Source organism: Schistocerca nitens, chromosome 2, assembly GCF_023898315.1.
Source record: "Schistocerca nitens isolate TAMUIC-IGC-003100 chromosome 2, iqSchNite1.1, whole genome shotgun sequence".
Taxonomy (NCBI): Eukaryota; Metazoa; Arthropoda; class Insecta; order Orthoptera; family Acrididae; genus Schistocerca; species Schistocerca nitens.
Window position 1 is genome coordinate 831,665,668 of NC_064615.1, and position 21,674 is coordinate 831,687,341.

The window sequence follows — 21,674 nt, forward strand, 5'->3', positions numbered from 1 at the left end:
AATAGTCCACAAAATCATAGTTTGCAGCTCTTACTTATGGATGACAGCATGTTAGTCTGCCTATAGCAATCATTAGTGCACAGTATAGATCACTGAAATTCACAACACTTTCCTGTTTTGTGTAAAGGCATGTGTTCCCTGAAGTTAATTAAAGCACATCTTCTAAAGACGTATCAACTATTGAAACCTTCCTCCCAAATGTATGAACATTATTTGGTGGGTGAGATGGATTGAGATGCTGCCATCTTCTTCTGTACTCAATCCCTCATACTGCTCAGACAGTTCCACTTTAGCACCAAAATGTTTAACATTTTCTAGCGCAATCACTGCTTCAGAGTAACTGTCAGGTGCAAGGCCTATATTCACATATTTACATCCACTAACACTCAAATTATACGTGTTGGCAAATAACAGTACTCTCGAGGGACTTAGCTGAGGCTGTTTGAGTTGAAAAAACTCCAGTGGCTATGCACAATAGTTCAAATGATAGCAGGTGTGATAAACCTGGAAGGCTATCTGTGTGTTGCTGCTGTATTTCAGCTGGGGTCCATTGCACTGCTGGAAGAAGAATAAAAATAAGTATAATCAAACATATTAATAGCAGTAATTACATTAATGATTGATCAATAAATATTTCCTTTCAGTCTCCTCCTACTTTTTAGCTAATGTCTGCTATAGAGCCCCATGATGATTCTTTCAGTACTGCATATGGACATCAAATGATCACTATTGGGTGAGATCAAAGTTGAGGTGGGAGAGGGGAGGGGTGGGAGTGACCTTGACATTAGCCAACAGTGACCTTGGATATGACATGCACAGTTGCGTCAGCTGTAATATGACACCAAAGGTCATATGCAGGTTGGCTCGTACCAGCAGTGATATCCTACTAATATGTACCTACAGGACAAGTGGCCCATAACTGAAAATGTGTCTTGATGATCTCTCTAATGGTAAATGATTCTGGATTAGCCCCCATTCAGATGTCTATGAGCATACTCCCAAGAAGGAGATGAAAATGAGAAAAAGATTGACTAACCAACAAGAGTGTGACATTCTATGAGTTGGGGTGTGGTATGTCAGAAGTCTAAATGTAATAGGGACACTAGAAAATCTGAAAAGAGAGATGCAAACCTCAGGCTAGATTTAGTGGAAAGAATATAAAATTTCTCATTAAATGAGTACACACTAATATAAAGTAATATCAACAGCAGGAGAAATGGTGAAATTTGAATAGATTTCATCATGAATAGGAAGGTAGCTAGGGTAGGGGGTAAGTTACTGTAACAGTGATAGGATTATTCTCATCTCAATCATCAGCAACCAGTGCTAACAGCTATAGTTCAGGTAACTTATATCTACATCTACATATGTTCTCTGCAAACCACCATGAGGTGCACAGCAGAGGGTATATCCCATTGTCCCAGTTGTTAGGGTTTTTTCTGGTTCCATTCATGTATGAAGCATGGGAAGAATGATTGTTTGAATGCCTCTGTACATGCAGTAATTGTTCTAATTTTATCCTAATGATCCCTATGTGGGTGATACGTTGGGGATTTTAGAATATTCCTAGAGTCATAATTTAGATCTGGTTCTTGAAATTTTGTTAATGGATTTTTCACGGGATACTGTACACCTATTCATGAATCTTCCAGCTCAGTTCCTTCAGTATCTTTATGACTCTCTTCCAAGGATGAAACCAGCATGTCACCATTCATGTTGCCCTTCTCTGTATACATTCAGTATCCCCTGTTAGTACTATTTGGTACAGTCTCACACACTGAAGCAATATTCTAGAACCAGTCCCATGAGTGAATTGTAAATAATCTCCTTTGTAGACTGAGTGCACTTTCCCAGAATTCTACTGATAACTGAATTCTGCACCTGCTTTACCCATGACTGAAGCTATGTTATTTCATTTCATTTCATATTCCTAAAAAGTGTTATACCCAGGCATTTGTATGATTTGGCTGATTCCAACAGTGACTCATTGATATTATAGTCATAGTATACTACTTTTTTTCATTTTATGAAGTGTACAGTTTTACATTTGTGAACATTTAAAGCAAATATTATCAAGATGTGACTGAATATTTGTGCAACCTCTTTCAGATACTAAATCATTATAGATAACTGCATCATCTCCAAAAAGTCTGTGGTTACTGTTAATATTGTCTGCAAGGTCATTAATATACAACATGAACAGCAAAGGTCCCAACATACTTCTCTGGAGCACTGGAGCAGATGTGCAGTTACTTCTGCATCTCTCTATCCAAGATGACATGCTGCATTGTCCCTACCAAAAAGTCCTCAATCCAGTAACAAATTTCATTTGATACCTCATATGATTGTATTTTTCACACTAAGCATAGGAGTGGCACGCCATCAAATGCTTTCCAGAAATCAAAGAATACAACATCTAACTGTCTGCTTTGATCCAAAGCTATCATTACATCAAATGTCAGGTTTCAAGTGGTTCAAATGGCTCTGAGCACTATGCGACTTAACTTCTAAGGTCATCAGTCGCATAGAACTTAGAACTAATTAAACCTGACTAACCTAAGGACATCACACACATCCATGCCCAAGGCAGGATTCGAACCTGCGACCGTAACGGTCGCTCGGCTCCAGACTGTAGTGCCTAGAACAGCATGGCCACTCTGGCTGGCTCAGGTTGCACATGATTGATTTTTTCACAATCCATAGTAGAGGAGGTCATTGTGATCAAGATACCTCATTATGTTTGAGTTCATGTTCTAAGATAGTACAACAAATTGATGTCAAGGATAGTGGATGGAAGTTTTGTGGATCATTTCTACTACCCTTCTTGTAGACAGGTGTGACCTGTGCTTTTTCCAAGAACTGAACATGGTTTTTTGTTTGAGGGATCTACAATAGATTATAGTTAGAAGAGAGGTTAACTCAGCTACAAATTCAGTATACAATCTCACAGGGATTCCATTGGGCCTTGGAGCTTTGTTCAGTTTTAATGATTTCAGTTTTTTCTCAAGTTGTACATTATGACATCACAAGCAGAAGAGGAAGATGTATAAAAAGTGTATGAAGACACTGAAGGGGTAATTCAGTATGTAAAGAGAGATGAAACTCTAATAATCATGGGAGCTGGGATGCTGTAGTAGGGGAGGAACTAAAAAGCAAGCTACAGCAGAATATGGGCTTTGTAGTAGCAATGAGGGAGAAGAAAGACTATTTCAGTTATGCAATAAAATCCTGCTAGTAACAGCTAACACACCATTAAAAAGTCACAAGAGAAGGACGCATACTTGGAAAGGGCTTACAGACAGGAGAAGTTTCCAGCTAAAGCTTAGTGAGACAGAGACTCCAAATTAGGTAGTGGATAATAAGGTATACTCAGGAGTAGATATACACTACTGGCCATTAAAATTGTTACACCATGAAGATGACATGCTACAGACACAAAATTTAACCAACAGTAAGAAGATGCTGTGATATGCAAATGATTAGCTTTTCAGAGCATCACACAAGGTTGGCACTGGTGGCAACACCTACAACGTGCTGATATGAGGAAAGTTTCCAACCGATTTCTCATATACAAACAGCAGTTGACTGGTGTTCCCTGGTGAAATGTTGTTGTGATGCCTTGTGTAAGGAGGAGAAATGCATACCATCACGTTTCCAACTTTGATAAAGGTCAGGTTGTAGCCTATCGTGATTGCGGTTTATCATATCGCGACATTGCTGCTCGCGTTGGTCGAGATCCAATGACTGTTAGCAGAATATTGAATCGGTGGGTTCAGGAAGGTAATACGGAATGCCATGCTGGATCCCTACGGCCTTGTATCACTAGCAGTTGAGATGACAGGCATCTTATCTGCATGGTTGTAACAGATCGTGCAGCCACGTCTCGATCCCTGAGTCAACAGATGGGGTCGTTTGCAAGACAACAACGAAAGTTCAATGACATTTGCAGCAGCATGGACTATCAGCTCGGAGACCATGGCTGCGGCTACCCTTGATGCTGCATCACAGACAGGAGTGCCTGCGATGGTGTACTCAACGATGAACCTGGGTGCATAAATGGCAAAACATCATTTTTTCAGATGAATCCAGGTTCTGTTTACAGCATCATGATGGTTGCATCCATGTTTGGCAACATCATGGTGAACGCACATTGGAAGCATGTATTCGTCATCACCATACTGACGTATCACCCGGCGTGATGGTATAGGGTGCTGTTGGTTACACGTCTCGGTCACCTCTTGTTTGCATTGACGGCACTTTGAACAGTGGACGTTACATTTCAGATGTGTTACAACCCGTGGCTCTACCCTTCATTCGATCCCTGTGAAACCCTACATTTCAACAGGATAACGCACGACCGCACGTTTCAGGTCCTGTACGGGTCTTTCTAGATACAGAAAATGTTCGACTGCTGCCCTGGCCAGCACATTCTCCAGATCTCCCACCAATTGAAAACGTCTGGTCAATGGTGGCCGAGCAACTGGCTCGTCACAATACGCCAGTCACTACTCTTGATGAACTGTGGTATCATGTTGAAGCTGCATGACAGCTGTACCTGTACACGCCATCCAAGCTCTGTTTGGCTTAATGCCCAGGTGTATCAAGGCCGTTATTACGGCCAGAGGTGGTTGTTCCGGGTACTGATTTCTCAGGATCTAGGCACCTAAAGTGCGTGAAAATGTAATCACATGTCAGTTATAGTATAATATATTTGTCTAATGAATACCTGTTTATCATATGCATTTCTTCTTCATGTAGCAATTTTAATGGCCAGTAGTGTAGATTCAGATCACAATTTAGTAATAATGAAAAGTAGCCTGAAGTTTAAGAGAATCATTAAGAAAAATAAATGTGAAAAGAAGATGGATACTGAATTATTAAGGAATGATGATGTACATTTGAAGGTCGCTAAGGTAGTAGACACTGCAATAAGGAATACTACAGTAGGCAGTTCAGTTTAAGAGGAATGGACATCTCTAAAAAGAGCAACCACTAAAGTTGGAAAACAAATATAGGTAGGGCTACAAGGAAGGTAACTGCAAAGAAATCTTGGGTAACAGAAGAAATTCTTCATTTCATCAATGAAAGCCAGGAACACAGCAGTGTAAATCACTCAAAATGAAGTGACTAGGAAGTGCAAGGAAGCTAAACTAAAATGGCTACAGCAAAAATGTGAAGAAATTGAAAAAGAAGTAATAGTCCAAAAGACAGATACAGCACACAGAAAAGTCAAACCAACTTTCAGTGAAGTTAAAAGCAAAGCCATCAATATTAAGAGTGCAAGAGGAATTCTGCTGTAAAATGCAGACAAGACAGCAGATACGTGAAAAGAGTACATTGAAGGCCTTTATGAGGGGAGGAACTGTCTGATGAAGTGGTAGAAGAAGAAATGGGAGTTAGTATGAAAGATATGGGGTATCCAGTGTTAGAATCAGAATTTAATAGAGTTTTAGAAGACCTGGAATAAAATAAGGTGGAATGCATAGGTAACATTCTTCCAGAATTTCTGAAATCATTGGGGGAGTGGCAACCAAATAACTATTTAAGTTGATGGGTAGAATTGATGAGAATGTAGGTTTACCAACAGACTTTCAGCAAAATTTTATCCAGACAATCCCAAAGATAGCAATGACAGATAAGCATGAAAACTGTCTAACAATCACTTTAACAGCTCATGCTTCAAAGTTGCTAACACAAATAATACATAGAAGAATGGAAAAGAAAACTGAGGATCTGTTGGACGATGATCATTTCGGCTTTTGGAAAGTTAAAGGGACCAGAGAGCAATTCAGAAAAATCGAGACACGTTTGTAGGATATGTTGACCTGGAACAAGCATTTGACAGTATAAAATGGTGAAATACTGTTTAAAATCAGAGTAAGCTAGAGGGAAAGATAGATAATAAACAACATGTACAATAACCAAGAGAGAATAATAAGATTGGAAGACCGATCACAAAGTGCTCGAATTAAAAATGGGGGGTATGACAGGGATGCAGTCTTTTGCCCCTACGATTCCATTTTTACAGTGAAGAGAAATGATGGAAATAAAAGAAATGTTCATGAGTGGGATTAAAATTCAGGATGAAAGGCTATCAATGGTTTTGCTATTCTCAGTGAAGGTCAAAAAGAATTACAGGATCTACTGAATGAATGAACAGTCTAATGAATACAGAATATGAATTTGGATTAAACCAAAGAAAGACAAAAGTAATGAGAAGTAGCTGAAATGAGATTATCAATAAACTTCACATCAGAGTTGATGGCCACAATGTAGATGAAGTTAAGGAATTCTGCTACCTAGAATTGAAAATAACATATGATGGACAAAGTAAGAAGGACACAAACTAATGAAGTAGCACACACAAAGAGGGCATTTCCAACTTAAAGAAGTCTACTATTATCCACTAGTGTCCTTTATTTAAGGACAAAATTTCTGAGAATGTCTATTTGGAGTGCAGCATTGTATGGAAGTTAATCATGAACTGTGAGAAAACAGAAAAGAAGACAACTGAAGCATTTGGAAATTGGATGGACTGATAGGAAATGAGGAGACTCTAAACAGAATCAGCAAGGAAAGCAACATATGGAGAACACTGACAAGTAGAAGGAACAGGGTGATAGGACATGTGTTACAACTTCAAGGTACAACTTTCATGGTAGTTGAGGAAGCTCCAGAGGGTCAAAACTGTAGGAGAAGGCAGATATTGGAATACATCCATCAAATGATTAAGAATGTTCCATGCAGGTGCTACTCTGAGATTAAGAGGTGGGCACCAGTCAGAAACTCCTCAAGTCCATGTGACTCACTGCATATTTTTCACACCCTCAGTCCTCTTTAATTATTAACAGATTTTGAGATTCATACATCACATACATGCTGAATTTACCCCCTTCCTTACTCTGACAACAGAATAAATGAAAATATGAAAATAATAATGACCAAGAACTGAAAACATTAATTACAATTTGAAAACTCGCTATCAGTCATTAACTAATTTATACTGTTGAGCAAAAAATACTATTAATTAAGTATTTAGCAACAAAGTGTTTAGTTTAAGTTATCCTTTAACTATTTACAAAAATATATTAATGTGTTAGGATGGTGCTTTCAATGGGAAGTTTTATAATGTACATAGTAGATAATTTTGACTAACTCCAAAATTATCAGAAGTATGGAGCTGAACCTCATACAGAAGTTAACTATTGTTTTTTTAAGGTTACTGAAATTTCTTAGCAATCAGCAGATGGGAAATGACTTTATTAATTTACTGGTTGGTGTGTGATTTAAATTACCTACAAAAAGTACTAGGCCTCCAACTGGCAGGCACAAAGATGACAGATCACAATTTTTCAGTGTGGGAATGCATTCTGTAGCGTATGGAACCATTTAGAAGAATCTTACAATTTCCTAATCATCAATACATATTGCTACACCACATTTTAGCAACATATTGTCATTTCTTTCACATAGTCACTGTCATTTGCATGCATGTTGCCAAGAGCCTGTACGCCACACACATAAAAACCTGAAATATCTGAGGTGAGCCACTGTGCTATGCTTTGATGACAGATATCTGCATCTAGGAAAGTTGGCCACATAATCCATCTTTCACAGGTTCAAAGAGTAAGGTACTGGATAAGAACTGTAAGGTGGGTGTGGTAAGGCAGTCCATCCAAATTTGGCACTTAGTTCCAAGGTTGTAAAACTGTTGAAGGGCCTGGAGTTGTCAAGTGGTAAGCAGATGTTTGTCTCCTTCAAGAACCAGGATATGGAAATTGGGGTCTTTAGACCTGTCAGTTTAATCTTGTAGCATCTGAACTGACAGTTGTTTTAGGCTACAAGACATAAAAATACAACACCTTGCTATTTCAGAGTACACCAGAGTACTGTATACATCACTTCACTTGCAGATATCTGTGCCTTTAACTTATTCTTTGTCAAACAATTTGCACATTGCTACACATTGGAATGTTTTTTGGGTTCCAGATCATTGTCATGACACTCTGCTGATGATGATAATCAGAAAATTGTCACTATTAGCCTTGCATTGGTCCATGAGGTTCAGACAGATTTCCATTTGATGAAATTTTTGGTCTTGCATAAGTGTTTGTGGGATCGTATTGCACACAATGTGCAGTTAGCATGGTTGTGAGCATCTTGTCTAAGCCATTACAGCTGATATTCAGCTGTACACAATTCCTTGGTCATAGTCCAGTGGCAATGGATGAATTAATTGAGATGCTGTTTATTATGAGGGACAGCAGATTAGCATGGTTGCACACCCTTTTCCTCACTACTGAAACACTGTATCCACCATGTCACATTACTCACATCAAGTGTATCATCTCCACATACTTTTAACAAGTGTCAATGGATTTCAATGCTTGTAATTTCTTGAGAAGTGAGGGATTCTGTGACAGATCTCTATTTTACATGTAACTTGAAATCAGACACCATTTTTGGAATCTTTCCCTGATGCTACTATCTCTCAGAGGAAAATGAAACCTACAGGATATTACTGGCAAAATTCAAAAATTAGTAGTACAACAACACAACCTGGCTCAGACACTCAAAGCTAACACAAAAATATATGCGTATTAGTTTCATAATGACCTTTGTATTCAAGTAAAATTCATGGCCATGGCTATGGAGGTACTATATAAATATTACACCAAGAAGCACTTGTATTCTAATCCAAATAAGACAGTTATACGAGGAAGCAATGAAACTGGTGGCTAGGAAGAGAGGGTTAGTTATCCCAGTCCTCATTTTCCCTTCACTTGTGACAGCCAATGTGATGTCTCTGGCCCAGTCTGGCTTGGTTTTTGACTCCAAGCAGACAATGTTGCCACAGTCTCCTTTCTGCCACAAGTGTTGTCCTGGTGGTACCATAACAAGCAGTGAATGTCAGACAACAAAGAAATAGTGTAGTAGCAAAGAATAAGAGGATCTTCATTTTTATTCAACTTTTTAAATTATGAGTATGTATGTTGTATTTTGTAAATTATATGTGTGCTTTTGTAATAACAAACAAGCAATTGATAAATTTGCCAACTGAAATTAAATGACTGTATTAGCTAGCCACATTAAGCTCCAGTACTAATTATTTAAGCTTATAAATAAGCTTACCCTTGTAACGTTACCAGCTATCACTGCCACAGGAAAACCCATAGTTTATAATTTTCTGTGTTACTTCTATGAAATAAATGATACAGCTGATCACAAACTTGATAAAAATAGTAGTTATGTGTTACTAAAGTAGAGAATGATGCTCATCTTCCATGTTAATTTTCACATTGACAATGAGGATTACCATCTCTTTGCTGCAGCCTCTGTCCATTTCTTCTTCTTTAAGTGCCTCATTCTTCAACACTGGTGATCAATAGCATGACCCGTTGTTTGTCAAAAATGGTTCAAATGGCTCTAAGCACTATGGGACTTAACATCTGAGGTCAACAGTCCCCTATACTTAGAACTACCTAGACCTAAGTAATCAAAGGACATCACACACAGCCATGCCCGAGGCAGGATTCGAACCTGCGACCATAGCAGCAATGTGGTTCTGGACTGAAGTGCCTAGAACTGCTCGGCCACAGTGGCCGGCTGTTGTTTGTCCATGGCTTTCTAAACACTGATTATGTGATCAGTCCAAACCATTTACTTAAGTTCCTTAGCCAGTAACTTCTTCTGTGTCCCAAACCAAGTCTTTCAGCAATCTTTTCTTGAAGTATTAGTTGCAACAGGCTGTATTTGTTGTTGCACATTATGTAGCCAAAGTTTGCAAGGTTTCTTCTCTTGATAGTATTGAGAATTTCTAAATCTTTGTTTGTATGCCACAGTAGTTCCACATTTGTGACTTTATCTGTCCATGGTGTCTTTAATATCTTTGACATGTCCACATTTCAAAATGCCTCTAGTTTCTTAACCTATACTGCAGTACGGGTCAGTGATTCAACTTCATAGTGTAGGATGTTGAACATTTAGCATCAATATGTAATATTTATGTCATGACTAGTCAGAGCTTCCTTCACATTGAGAAAAGTCCTAGTTATTATTGATTAGATACCTCAGGTATTTATATGATACAAACATTTTGATCTTGTCATTAGTGAGTGCAAAAGTTCTCTGAATTTCATCTCAGTTTCTGCTGACAACCACCTGTTTTGTCTTCTTAATATTTAAATGTAGCTCCATGATATTGCTCTCTTCGGTAACAGTGTTTAGCAGTTCTTGCAGATCTTCCAGCCTGGTTGCAAGTAAGATAGTGTCATCAGCATCTCTGATATTGTTGATGACAATTCCATGAACCACCACTTCTTGATACATTCCATCAAGAGAATCGTGGAAAATCTTTTCAGAACAGATGTTGAAAAGAGATGGGTGAACTCCTTTCAGAATCAATACTACTGATAGCTGAAAAATGGCATGCAGACCAACACTTTGTTTCCAATAGAGATTTCCACTCAATCAGATTTCATAACCATCCAGCCATGGTTCACTTAAGGTGTGCATCAGTTTGACAAACTGAATGATTTCAAAAGCTCCTTCTAATTGAGAAACAAACATGAGTGCTAATGTAGCCCTAAGCATCATGACATCACTGAATCAATATGTGAAAACTGAGTAATGCTTCCCAAGTCCCAAAACCAATCCTGAATCTGACTTAGAGTCTCCAATGTTATCCTCATTTTTACAGTACATTGTCAAATGCACTGTTTTAATGAATAACTTGAGGGTATGACTCACTAAACTGACCATTCTATAGTCACTGAAGCACTCTGGAGTGGACTTTTTTGGAGGCGGTGCAAACATTGATTTGAGCTAGTCATATAGTATGAGTCTGCTTCAAGAGATACTGTTGAACAGACCAACTAGCAATCAACTTAACTGCTTATCCATGAGTAGCTTTAGTACTTCAGTGCGGGTTTTGTCAGGACCTGAAGCCCTCCCATTCTTTGATATTGTTATGACACACATGCTCTACTTCTGCTCTTGTGATATCCAAATCATCACTCTCCCAGACACCAAGATCAACGCTTCTGTTGTCCTTGAAATGATTTTCAAAGTATTCATTCCACTCACCCAGTTTCTCTCCAGTACAAAGGACGATGCTGCCACCTTTCCTTATAAGGAACCCATTTCCTCTGCTGTTTCAAATTCTTCCTGCTTACCATACTTTCTTGTACTTGTTAAATGAGTCATACTGTGCATTCAGTTTTCCTATTTAACTTCAAGCACTTGAAAGAGGTACCTTTGTGTTATGTACTTCCTTCCATATTATTTTCTGCAATTCTCTGTGTGTTACCGAGTCTTCATTGTTGAAGGCTCTTCCATGAACCATCAGTTGTAGGTCCCCATTTGTCATCCAAGTCTTGTTTTTCTCCCTTTCTGTGTCCTTTAGTTTTTCTTGGTTCATTTCATTCACTGTAGATGTGGCTTGGTTTCAGGTGTCTTTGACATTGTTTATATCTATGTTTGGCTGGATGTAATCCAGTCTTGGTATTGGAACTTGGGACTTATGGCTCACAGTTCAACTGCTTTGTTGTGCTGGGGTACATTTTTTCATCTTTGTATCCCTTGTGGTTAGCAAAAGGTTGTGCTCAGAGTTAATATTGGCACCAGGATATGTTTTCAAACTTCTTATGGAACTTTGGAATCATTTGTTGATGAGGATGTACTGATTCTTGACATTTTTGTCAATGTTTGAGGTTTTGTGTAGAGCCAACATGGAAACAACTGAAATGAGTGTTCACTGTTTTGAACTTGTAGTACTGGCATAAATGGACCAGCTTATCACCTCAATCACTGCCAGTCCCTAAAGCAAAATTACCTACTATATCAGGGTGCAATCCATGGCTTACCTTGACACTGAAATCGCCCATCAGCATGGTAATCTCAGTTGATTTGCTGAAAGACAGGGCTGTCTTGGCTTGGTTATAAAAAGTTTTGATGTTATCATATGGTACAACACAATTTGGGGCATATACCTGGATGAAACACAGCATAATGGGTTTTGCACTGAATAATTATTTTTGTAAGAAAATGATCCTATCAAACACAGGTACAAATTTCTTGACAGCTGCTTTGATAACAGAGTATACTATGAACCCTTCCCCATTGAAATGGTATGGATGATTGTTGCCTGCATTATACACTCAAAAACCATTAATGTTACATTTTCCCAAATTATACCATTACATCTAACTGATCCAAGGATGTCAACTTCCAGTCTTTCCAACTCTCTGATGGCACTGTGAATCTTCCCACTTTTAAATAAGCTGTGGACATTTCTAGCTGCTATTCTTCTCGTGACTGGCCCTGAGGTTCATAGCATCCCTTGCCCATTGGAATGCTGATGGGGATTGTGGGCCTTGGCTTTAAATTTTCCACACACACTAAAGTTCTTTTTTTCTGAGGAATAAGTATGAATTGGTTTCCCACTGTCTTCCTCACATAGTATTGAGACAACTTAGGGCACTATGGCTGTACTCCGAAATGTATGTCACAACACTAGACCAGCTGATATCTTGACTGGCACCAATGTACACTAATAGCAAAGCTGCTGCTCTCCACCACTAAGCTGCTGCCTTCCACCATTATGGATTCCGGTGGGATTTCCTCTACTGAGGAATGATATCCCTGAAGATAAGATTAGTGAATGAAAATGAAAGGCACCCTCAGACCTCGCATACTAATACTATCAGGGTCAAGAAAGCTACAGTTGGCCAAAAGAGACTGATAGGAAATATAAGGGTCCATGTGGTTGCTGCCCATATACTCCCAAGAAGGGAGCACCTTAGAGAGGACTACTCTTTGTCTGGTTATTCTCCTAGTGACAAGACTGGCATGGATGATCCAACCATGAGCATAGCTCCAACCAACATAGATCTGTGGACCATTGAGACACACAAATCCTTTAACATTCTAATTATCTGACAAACACACTACTTTTAATTTGATTGAAATACTATATAGTTTTCCAAACAACACAGCATTTTGTTCTGTATCAAATGAGTTGCCTACATGCAGTGATTGTGTAGACTTAGCCACTCAACTATAAATATATTTTTATCAATCAAACCCAGGACCCTTTTGTTGATATTACAATTTTAGTAAAGTTACAATTACTCTTGACAGGATGAAGACTTACACTTTTGTAAATTTGTTCAGCCTAACTATAGAGTAAATCAACTCTTTATATTATAAGTTTGTTTACTGCATGTTTTCTGTAATTTTCAGATGGAGAGTAACAAGAAGCAGATTAATACCCACATTCACAGTTGATGAAATGAAACAAATGTATCATCTCCTAAACGAAATTGCCATAGATTTTGTGTCTTCATTTGAGACAAGTGTTTTAGCAGGTATTAAAAACCTTTGATAGTAGCTAAACAGTAAACTAATCTTTCAGTTTTTTGCTGGAAATAACACTTACACTGCTACACATGTTTATTTATGTATTTATTTGCTCACAGATAGTTTCAGGATCACAGCACCATTCCCAGACACACATTTGCCTTTAACTGTGGAAACTGTTATTTCCAAGAACAATTACTTTAACAACTACGGACCCACACATAAAAATCTTCCTTATAATATAAAGGAGTAAATCATGAATTATTTAATCAAAATGTAATGTAAAAATTAATACATATAATTTTCATGACAGATGAGATGCATCATCTTACAAGCTGTCAAAACTACTGGAGCAGGACTGACAAGCATGAAAATTTAAAATATGTTTAAATCTCTAGCCTTCAGAATTTATTCCTTCATTAGTTGATCAAACATTACCAGATTCTAGCAAGGACACGGATATTTCTCTGACGGATTCTGTGAAACCCACTAGCTGCACATGTGTGTTAGTGGAGGCACGACCTGCGGGCTTTAACTCACACTTCTTGGAACTGGTGATCCCTCCATGTCAGGTGGACACACATATATGGATCAGTGTGACAGGCAAAATAAGAAAGTCCATGAGTTTTCAGGTGACAGCAAATGTTAGTTGCTACAAGTATAGCGGAGGAATGGACCAATTATCACAATGAAAAGCTACAATTGTACAGTGAAAAACCTTGTTTGTGGGAATTGGCCTGTTGCAAAAATCCACTCATGTTTGACCAGCTATTGGGTTAAAGAAAGTAAAATTGTTAAGGAACAGGAAATAATATTGCCATATTATTATTTATTGATTAATAAATTCTGAAAACTAGAGATTAAACATTATTTTGTAAAAAACAAGGTTCATTATTTTTTATTGTTTCTTTTAATTCAGGAAAAGTGCACCTTTATAGATAATTAATATATCAGCAAAAATAATGAATATTCATTTTTGGAAGTATAAAGTAACTAGATAGATACGAAATTTATTAACCAGGTGGCAGCAGGAGAACATACACATACAAACATTAATGAAACTGGATGGCTTCCAGTGTCACAGGCACCTTCTTCTGCCAGAAGGGTTGAAGGGGAAGAAAGAGGGATGAAGAAATGGACTGATGAGGTTTAGGAAATATGGAAAGCTGGGAAAAGTCGCCCTGAACTCCAGTCATGTGAAACTTACTGGCTGGAATGAGGAGAAAAGACTGATTGCTGGCTAGATTTTAGATTTGGAAACCTGAGAGCTTAGACTGGGTAATAAGCAAGACAGAGATTACTAACAAAGCACTGTATTAGAGTTAATAAGAGTGAAAATCTAAGTGTGTTGTATATGTTATGAGTGGGGGGAGGGGAGGGGGGAATAGACAGATTAGAAAATAACAGAAAATGAAAAGCAAATGAAGAAAGGAATAATTACTGAGAAGAAATGGAGAGACTGACGAAATTAACATAAATTAAGGCCTGGTGAGTAGCGAGAACCTAGGACATGTAATATCAGTTCCCACCTGCTGAGTTCTGAGAAGCTAGTGTCTGGGGGAAGAATCCAAATGGTGTGTGTGGTAAAAAAGGCACCAAGGTCATGACTGTCATGTTGTAAAGCATGCTCTACAACAGGATATTGTGTGTTGCCAGTGCACCACTCTGTCTATGTCCATTCATTGTGACTGATAACTTGATGGTAGTCATACAAATGTAAAAGGCTGAACACTGTTTACATAACAACTGGTACACAACATGTGCCATTTCACAGATGGCTCTCCCTTTGATAGTGTATGTTTTGCCTGTTACAGGACTGTATAGGTGGTAGTAGAAGGGTTCATGAGGCACGTCTTACAGTGGAGATAGTCACAAGGATAGGACCCATAGGGTAGGGAACTGGGTGCATAAGAGGTGAGGGTTGATGGAGGGGGCAACAGAAAGCTATTCTATGTGTGGTGGGCAAAATGTCAGGCAGAATGGAACTCACTTTAGAGCATGATTTTAGTAAGTCAAAGTAGTCTTTTTTCATTATTTTCATACATCTTTTTTTTACATTTTTCGGATATTTTTCCTTGCTTGTCTTCCTTTTTCCTCTCCCTTTTTCTCCCTTCTGCTTCATTTTTGCAGGTCCCACCATCTCTAATACTCCAAACCCTCTCCTCTCTTTGTTTGATGAATCCCATCACATATTATATTCAGTCCTTTAGAAAACATGTTTATCACTGCGAGTTACCTTCAAAGGCCTAACATTGAATGTCTCTGTTTCTGTATGTAATCCTACTCTATACCAGCCCCTCTTACTGTTTCAAATATAGCAGTCTCCTGCACTTACCCAGCTAAACTGTGACCTATATGCCTCATCTGCTAATTTACACTCCACCACACTTCTCTTCTTCTACAAAATCCTGCAGTTATGTATCACTCACATTTCTTTCCATGGTATCATCTGTGAAGGCACCTTCAAACTGCAACAACCAGCCAGACTTCACCTTAAAAAGCTATCCACCTTCTGATGAACTACCTCAACAGTGGTGTTTCCCCTTCCCATCCCTCTCCAGCTTACAAGACAGCCACACCATTAAGTACCACTCCTCTCCTAAAGACCGAGCTTGGCCAACCTTCTAAACATCCCCCACCCTATACCACTACCTCCCAGAGCAATGACAACTCATGATCACAAGAAACAGCCTCATCAGAGTAGTGTTCTCAACCTCTAATCTAAAGCACTATCCCCTCCCAAATTATCTGTATTATCCAAGGGTCTCACTTTCGGCCCTAAACCTGCATTTAACCATGCTGCTTTGATGAAGAACCTACCTTCCTTCACATTATTGTCACCTGGAAATATCATTTTGAAACCAAATCCCAAAATGTTACCAACAACAAATCAGACATTGAACCAGGCCTTGAAATTTCTGATCGTGATCCAAATTTGATCCACCACCACTATCTCAAAATCACCTCTCAAAGCCTTCCAAGAATTCCTAATATCAAGCATTGCTTCACAACCCTTTCTCAGGTCCCTACGACATGACCCTTACCTGTCCTCTGCAGAACTGCAGGGTCTTTGTTTCATAAAAACATGTGTCTATCAGCACCTTTCTAGTGGACAAGAGATCTACCACTGTGGTATTTGACCAACGGGAGTGTGTAAATTAGAGTCTACATGAGCTGTCTGACACCTCTACATACAGAATTTGCCATCAAGATCCCATCCTTGTGATTCCAGCTGATCTGCACTCCCTCCTTAAAAACTCAGAATATTCACAAGGACTAACACCTCAATCCACAGAACTTCGTACCCCACCCAAACCACACACCCCCACCTTTTAACTTCTTCCTAAGATATACAAACCAAATAACCCTGGCTGTCCCATAGTTGCTGGCTTCAAAGCATCTGCTTAACTCTTGCAACCTACAATACAAAGACTTATTCTATATTAAAGACATCAACCATTTCCTAGACCATCTGAAATATGTGCCCATCCCACTTCCATCACACAACTTACTTGTCACCATTGATGCCACCTCCCTCTATATCAACTTCCCCCATGTACATGGTCTGTCTGCTGCTGAGTGTTAGCTCAGCTAGTGCTCATCTGATTCCAAACTTACGACATTCTTCCTTCTCACCTTAATCAACTTAACACTTACCCGTAGCTACTTTATCTTTAAGTGGCATACATACAAACAGATCAGCATACAGTCATGGGAACCAGGATAACTCCTTCCTATGCGAACATTTTCATGGGTTGCTTGGAGGTGGCTTTCCTGGGATCTATAAGCTTTCAGCCCCTAATCCAGTTTAGGTACAATGATGACAACTTTGTCATAGGGGCTCACGGTGAGGCTAACCTACTAAAATTTTTTGAAACTCTAAATAATTCTCCCATTTAAATTTCAGATGGTCCTATTCTGAACTCAATGCCACTTGCCTTGATGTTGACCTCATTCCCACTGAGAGCCAGCTACACACTTCTGTTCACATTACACTTACCATACAAAGCAGAAGAGGAAGTGTGCTGACTGCCCACGCATTAACACAGGTAGCATAGGACAGATGGTGTGCCACGCACTACGAGCAGCATTGTGTCTTGACTCTTGTCTTGGTGCATTTCTATATGACTGTGTACTTTGTGTGCTTATTTTGTGCATTTGCTTGCAGTGCTGTGTTGAAATGTGAAGAGCTGCAGTCTGCTGTTATAACTTCTGTTTACTCATATTCTATTTACTAGTATTTACATCTACAACTACACTTTGCAAATCATTGTGAGGTGCATGGCTGAGGGTATGTCCCACTGTATCAGTTATTAGGGTTTCTCCCTCTTCCATTCAAGTAAGAAGTGCAGGAAGAATGTTTGAATGCCTTTGTGCATGCAGTAATTATTCTAATCTTATTCTCACAACCCCTATGCCAGCAATATGTAGGGTGTTTTAGTATATCCCTAGGGTAATCATTTAAAGCTGGTTTCTGAGACTTTGTTAATAGACTGTCTCAGGATAGGTTATGTCTGCCTTCAAAAGTTTTCCACTGCAGTTCTTTCAGCATCTCTGTGACACTCTCCCACAGATTAAACAAACCTGTGACCATTCATGCTGCCCTTCTCAGTATACATTCAATAACCCTTTTAGTCCTATCTGGCACTGGTCCCACAGACTTGAGCAATATTCTAGAACCAGTCACACAAGTGATTTGTAAGCAATCTCTTTTGTTGACTGATTGCACTTCCCCCATATTCTACCAATAAACTGAAGACTACCGCCTACTTTACCCATGACTGAACCTGTGCTATCATTCCATTTTTTATCCCTACAAAGCAATACACCCAGGTATTTGTATGAGTTGGCCAATTCCAACAGCGACTCATTGATATTATAGCCATAGGATAGTATATCTTTTTTTGTTTCGTGAAGTGCAAAATTTTACATATCTGAACATTTAGAGCAAGTTGCCAATCTCTGCACCACGTTGAAATCTTATCAAAAACTGACTGAACATTTATGCAGCTTATCTCAGATAGTACTTCATTGTAGATAACTACAAAAGGCCTGATTTTACTATTAATATTGTCTCAAGGTCATCAATATAAAACATGAACAGCAAGGGTCCTAACACAACTAAAGTTATTTCTACATCTGATGACGATTCTCCATCCAAGATAAAACTCTGTGTCCTCCCTACCAAAAATTCCTCAATCCAGTCACAAATTTCAATTGATACCCCATATGATTGTATTTTGACAATAAGCACAGGTGCAGTACTGAGTCAAATGCTTTTCAGAAATCAACAGACACAGCGTCTACTTAGCTTCATTGATCCAAAGTTTTCAGTATGTCATGCAAGAAAAGTGTGAGATGGGTTTCACATTTAAATGAGAAGAAGAGGGGGAAAAAAGTTCACATGTTAGTTCCAGTGTACAGATCCAGTTACAGAGAAAGTAAAGGCACATATGTTTCAGATATCTAAAAGATGGAATAGAATTTTTAAAATCATTGAGAGCTGTTCTTCCAAAATACAGAGATCTGACTCCAAATTGATTAGTGTGTGGTTCAGGTTTCTTCAAAGAACTTTGTACAAAAATGGAAATGTTTATCATCAGCCTCAAACAAGTTGAAATTCCAGGACAAAAAGCGAGTCTCTAAAAGTCAGAGTTGTCCCCAGTTTCCTTGTTTACTGTCACATCTATTTAAAATATTACACAAAAGAAAATTTGCCTGTAAAACACTTGCATAAGGCCCAGGATATTGTAAACCAGAAAAAGTTGTGATCTGTGCCAGTGTTTCTTCAGTCAGGGAAAATATACAGAATGAATCAATGTCAGATGCAGCAGAAGTTTCAGCAAAAACAACACAGAATTGTAAGAAACTGGAAATTGTGTGATTATGTAATAAACTGAGAACAGGGATTGCCAAAATAAATCTAATGCAAAAGCAGCTCACAGATTAAAAACATAAGATGACTGTATGAGACATTCTACAATCTATATCATTCTAAACTCAGTAAGAATCATAGTTGACACCAAGTGAGGTGGCACATGTGGTTGGCACCCTGGACTCGCATTCGGGAGGACAACGGTTCAAACCCGCGTCGGGCCATCCTGATTTAGGTTTTGCGTGTTTTCCCCAAATTGCTTTAAGCAAATGCCGGGATGGTTCCTTTGAAAGGGCACAGCTGACTTCCTTCCCCATCCTTCCCTAATCTGCTGGGACTGATGATCTCACTGTTTAGTACCCTCCCCCCAAATCAACCAATCATAGCTGGCACAATATGAAGGAAATGGTAATGATAAGTAAAGAAGTCTGCAGTATGATAACATGTTTACTTTTGACATCCTACTTTTAAAAACTAAATAGCCAAAAGGATGTAGGTATTGTTTGTAGCATGAACTGTTGCCACTTTCTTAGCAAACAACTCAAAAATTTATTGAACTGTTTCAAATAGACATACATAATTAATACGCATTCAGTGAAAGCAACTGGGAATTATTACAAAATGAAAATAAATGCATGGCATGATGATTTTTCATGAAAATAAGGTCCAAGAAAAACTACAGTTTAGTTATAGCTGGCTGATAGTTGATGATTTCATTAATTTAGGGAAATATTCTACAGACAATTGTAAGAGTAAGCTTTCAAATCTTGTTCTTCTGCTCCACCGCACGATTCAACTTTTGCAGTGTATGTAAGTCACAACACTACTTCAGGTGACATTGTGTCACAGACACTGATTCAAGTGATTATCCAACTTGAGCAAGCCAGAACACGAATTATTGCATTCACTTCTGATGAAAATCAACCAAATAAAAAGGTCTGGTGGTGTCTATGAATTGGTGGCATAAAAAAAACATGTTCTATACCAAATCCACTTGACAAAATCAGAAGAATGTGGATGTTTTCAGACACCATTCATGTAATAATGTGTGTAAGAAATAATTTTTGTGATAAAATAAACGTACATCTTAATGACAAGTGTATGTATCAGTTATAACTTTATCGACAAACTGATCACAAGGGAAATTGCCCTGAATTCAAGAAAAGTGAAAGTTTGCCACAATTTAATTTGAACTCATTTGCATCTGGCACCACTTCAATTAAAGAATGTATATCAGCTCTGCATTGTTCAGTAGCTCAGTAGCCAACAGCACAATATTCTTGAGGGAAAAATAAGCTACAAGATATTAAACTGATTACTCATTACACAAAGTCCTCAAAAAATGTTGAAGTATGCCTGGAAACTAATTTAAACTATCTGGCATCTGATGTTCACTGAGGTATGTTAATTAAATCCACTTGTTTTTCATTTCATTGCATAACATCCTGTTTGTGAATAGTGCTTCATGTGTTGCAATTGCTGCAATAAGTTGTGCTTCCTTGGGTCACAAGTGGAGCAACTGACATCTCACAGTGGAAGTGGCCAACTAGAGGAGTCAGAACACTTTCTCTTCTACTCAGTATGCACCTACTAACAAACAACATACTTGCATTTTGACAGACGCCATCCCTGCCATTCCGTTTCATACAGCCTTGACATTTGAGGCAAACATATTTGTTTAGATGCAGACTCATTACAGCAATACACCAACATTCTCATCTCAGTCTTCACTGGAAGTAACTACCCCACCAGGCTAGTTCAGTAGCAGATTTCATGGGCCACCACATCCAATCCTGATACTGCTGATCCCTCCATTAAATAACTTAGGAGTACTCTCTTGTCACACCATATTATTCTGGTCTTGAATGTACTAATCAGCTGCTTCGAGAAGGCTATGACTTCCTAAAATCATGTCCTGAAATGAAGTCCATTCTGCCCACCACACCTAGAATAGCTTTCTGTTGCCACCCCCCCCCCCTCCCCCCCACCCAGTCTCCACAATGTCCTGGTCATATTGTACGCTCCTTCTGCACCAATTTCCCTACCCTATTGCTCCTACCCCTGTCACTGCCCTCACTGTAAGACTTGCCTTACACACCCTTGTACCACCTCCTATATCAGTCCTGTAACTGGCAAAACATATACTATCAAAGAGAGATGATGATGTTTGGTTTGGTTTGGTTTGTGGGGCGCTCAACTGCACGGTTATCAGCACCTGTACAGATTCCCAACCTTTGCTCAGTCCAGTCTTGCCACATTCATGAATGATGATGAAATGATGAGGACAACACAAACAACCAGTCATCTCAAGGCAGTTTAAAATCCCTGACCCCACCGGGAATCGAACTCGGGACCCTGTGCTTGGGAAACGAGAACACGACCTCAAGACCACGAGCTGAGAGCCACCTGTGAAATGACACATGTTGTGTACCAGTTGTTA

At 38.8% G+C, this 21,674-nt stretch overlaps 1 protein-coding gene across 4 annotated transcripts in view; it reads left to right on the top strand.

Annotated features, from left to right (window-relative positions):
- LOC126237097 (cytochrome P450 6k1-like) overlaps window positions 1-21,674 on the top strand; it is a 140,439-nt gene that overhangs the window by 89,041 nt on the left and 29,724 nt on the right. For all 4 annotated transcript variants that reach the window (XM_049946904.1, XM_049946901.1, XM_049946905.1 and 1 more), the window contains exon 3: window positions 13,243-13,367. In XM_049946904.1, coding sequence (XP_049802861.1) covers window positions 13,243-13,367 — 125 coding nt within the window. The remainder of the gene's footprint in view (window positions 1-13,242; window positions 13,368-21,674) is intronic.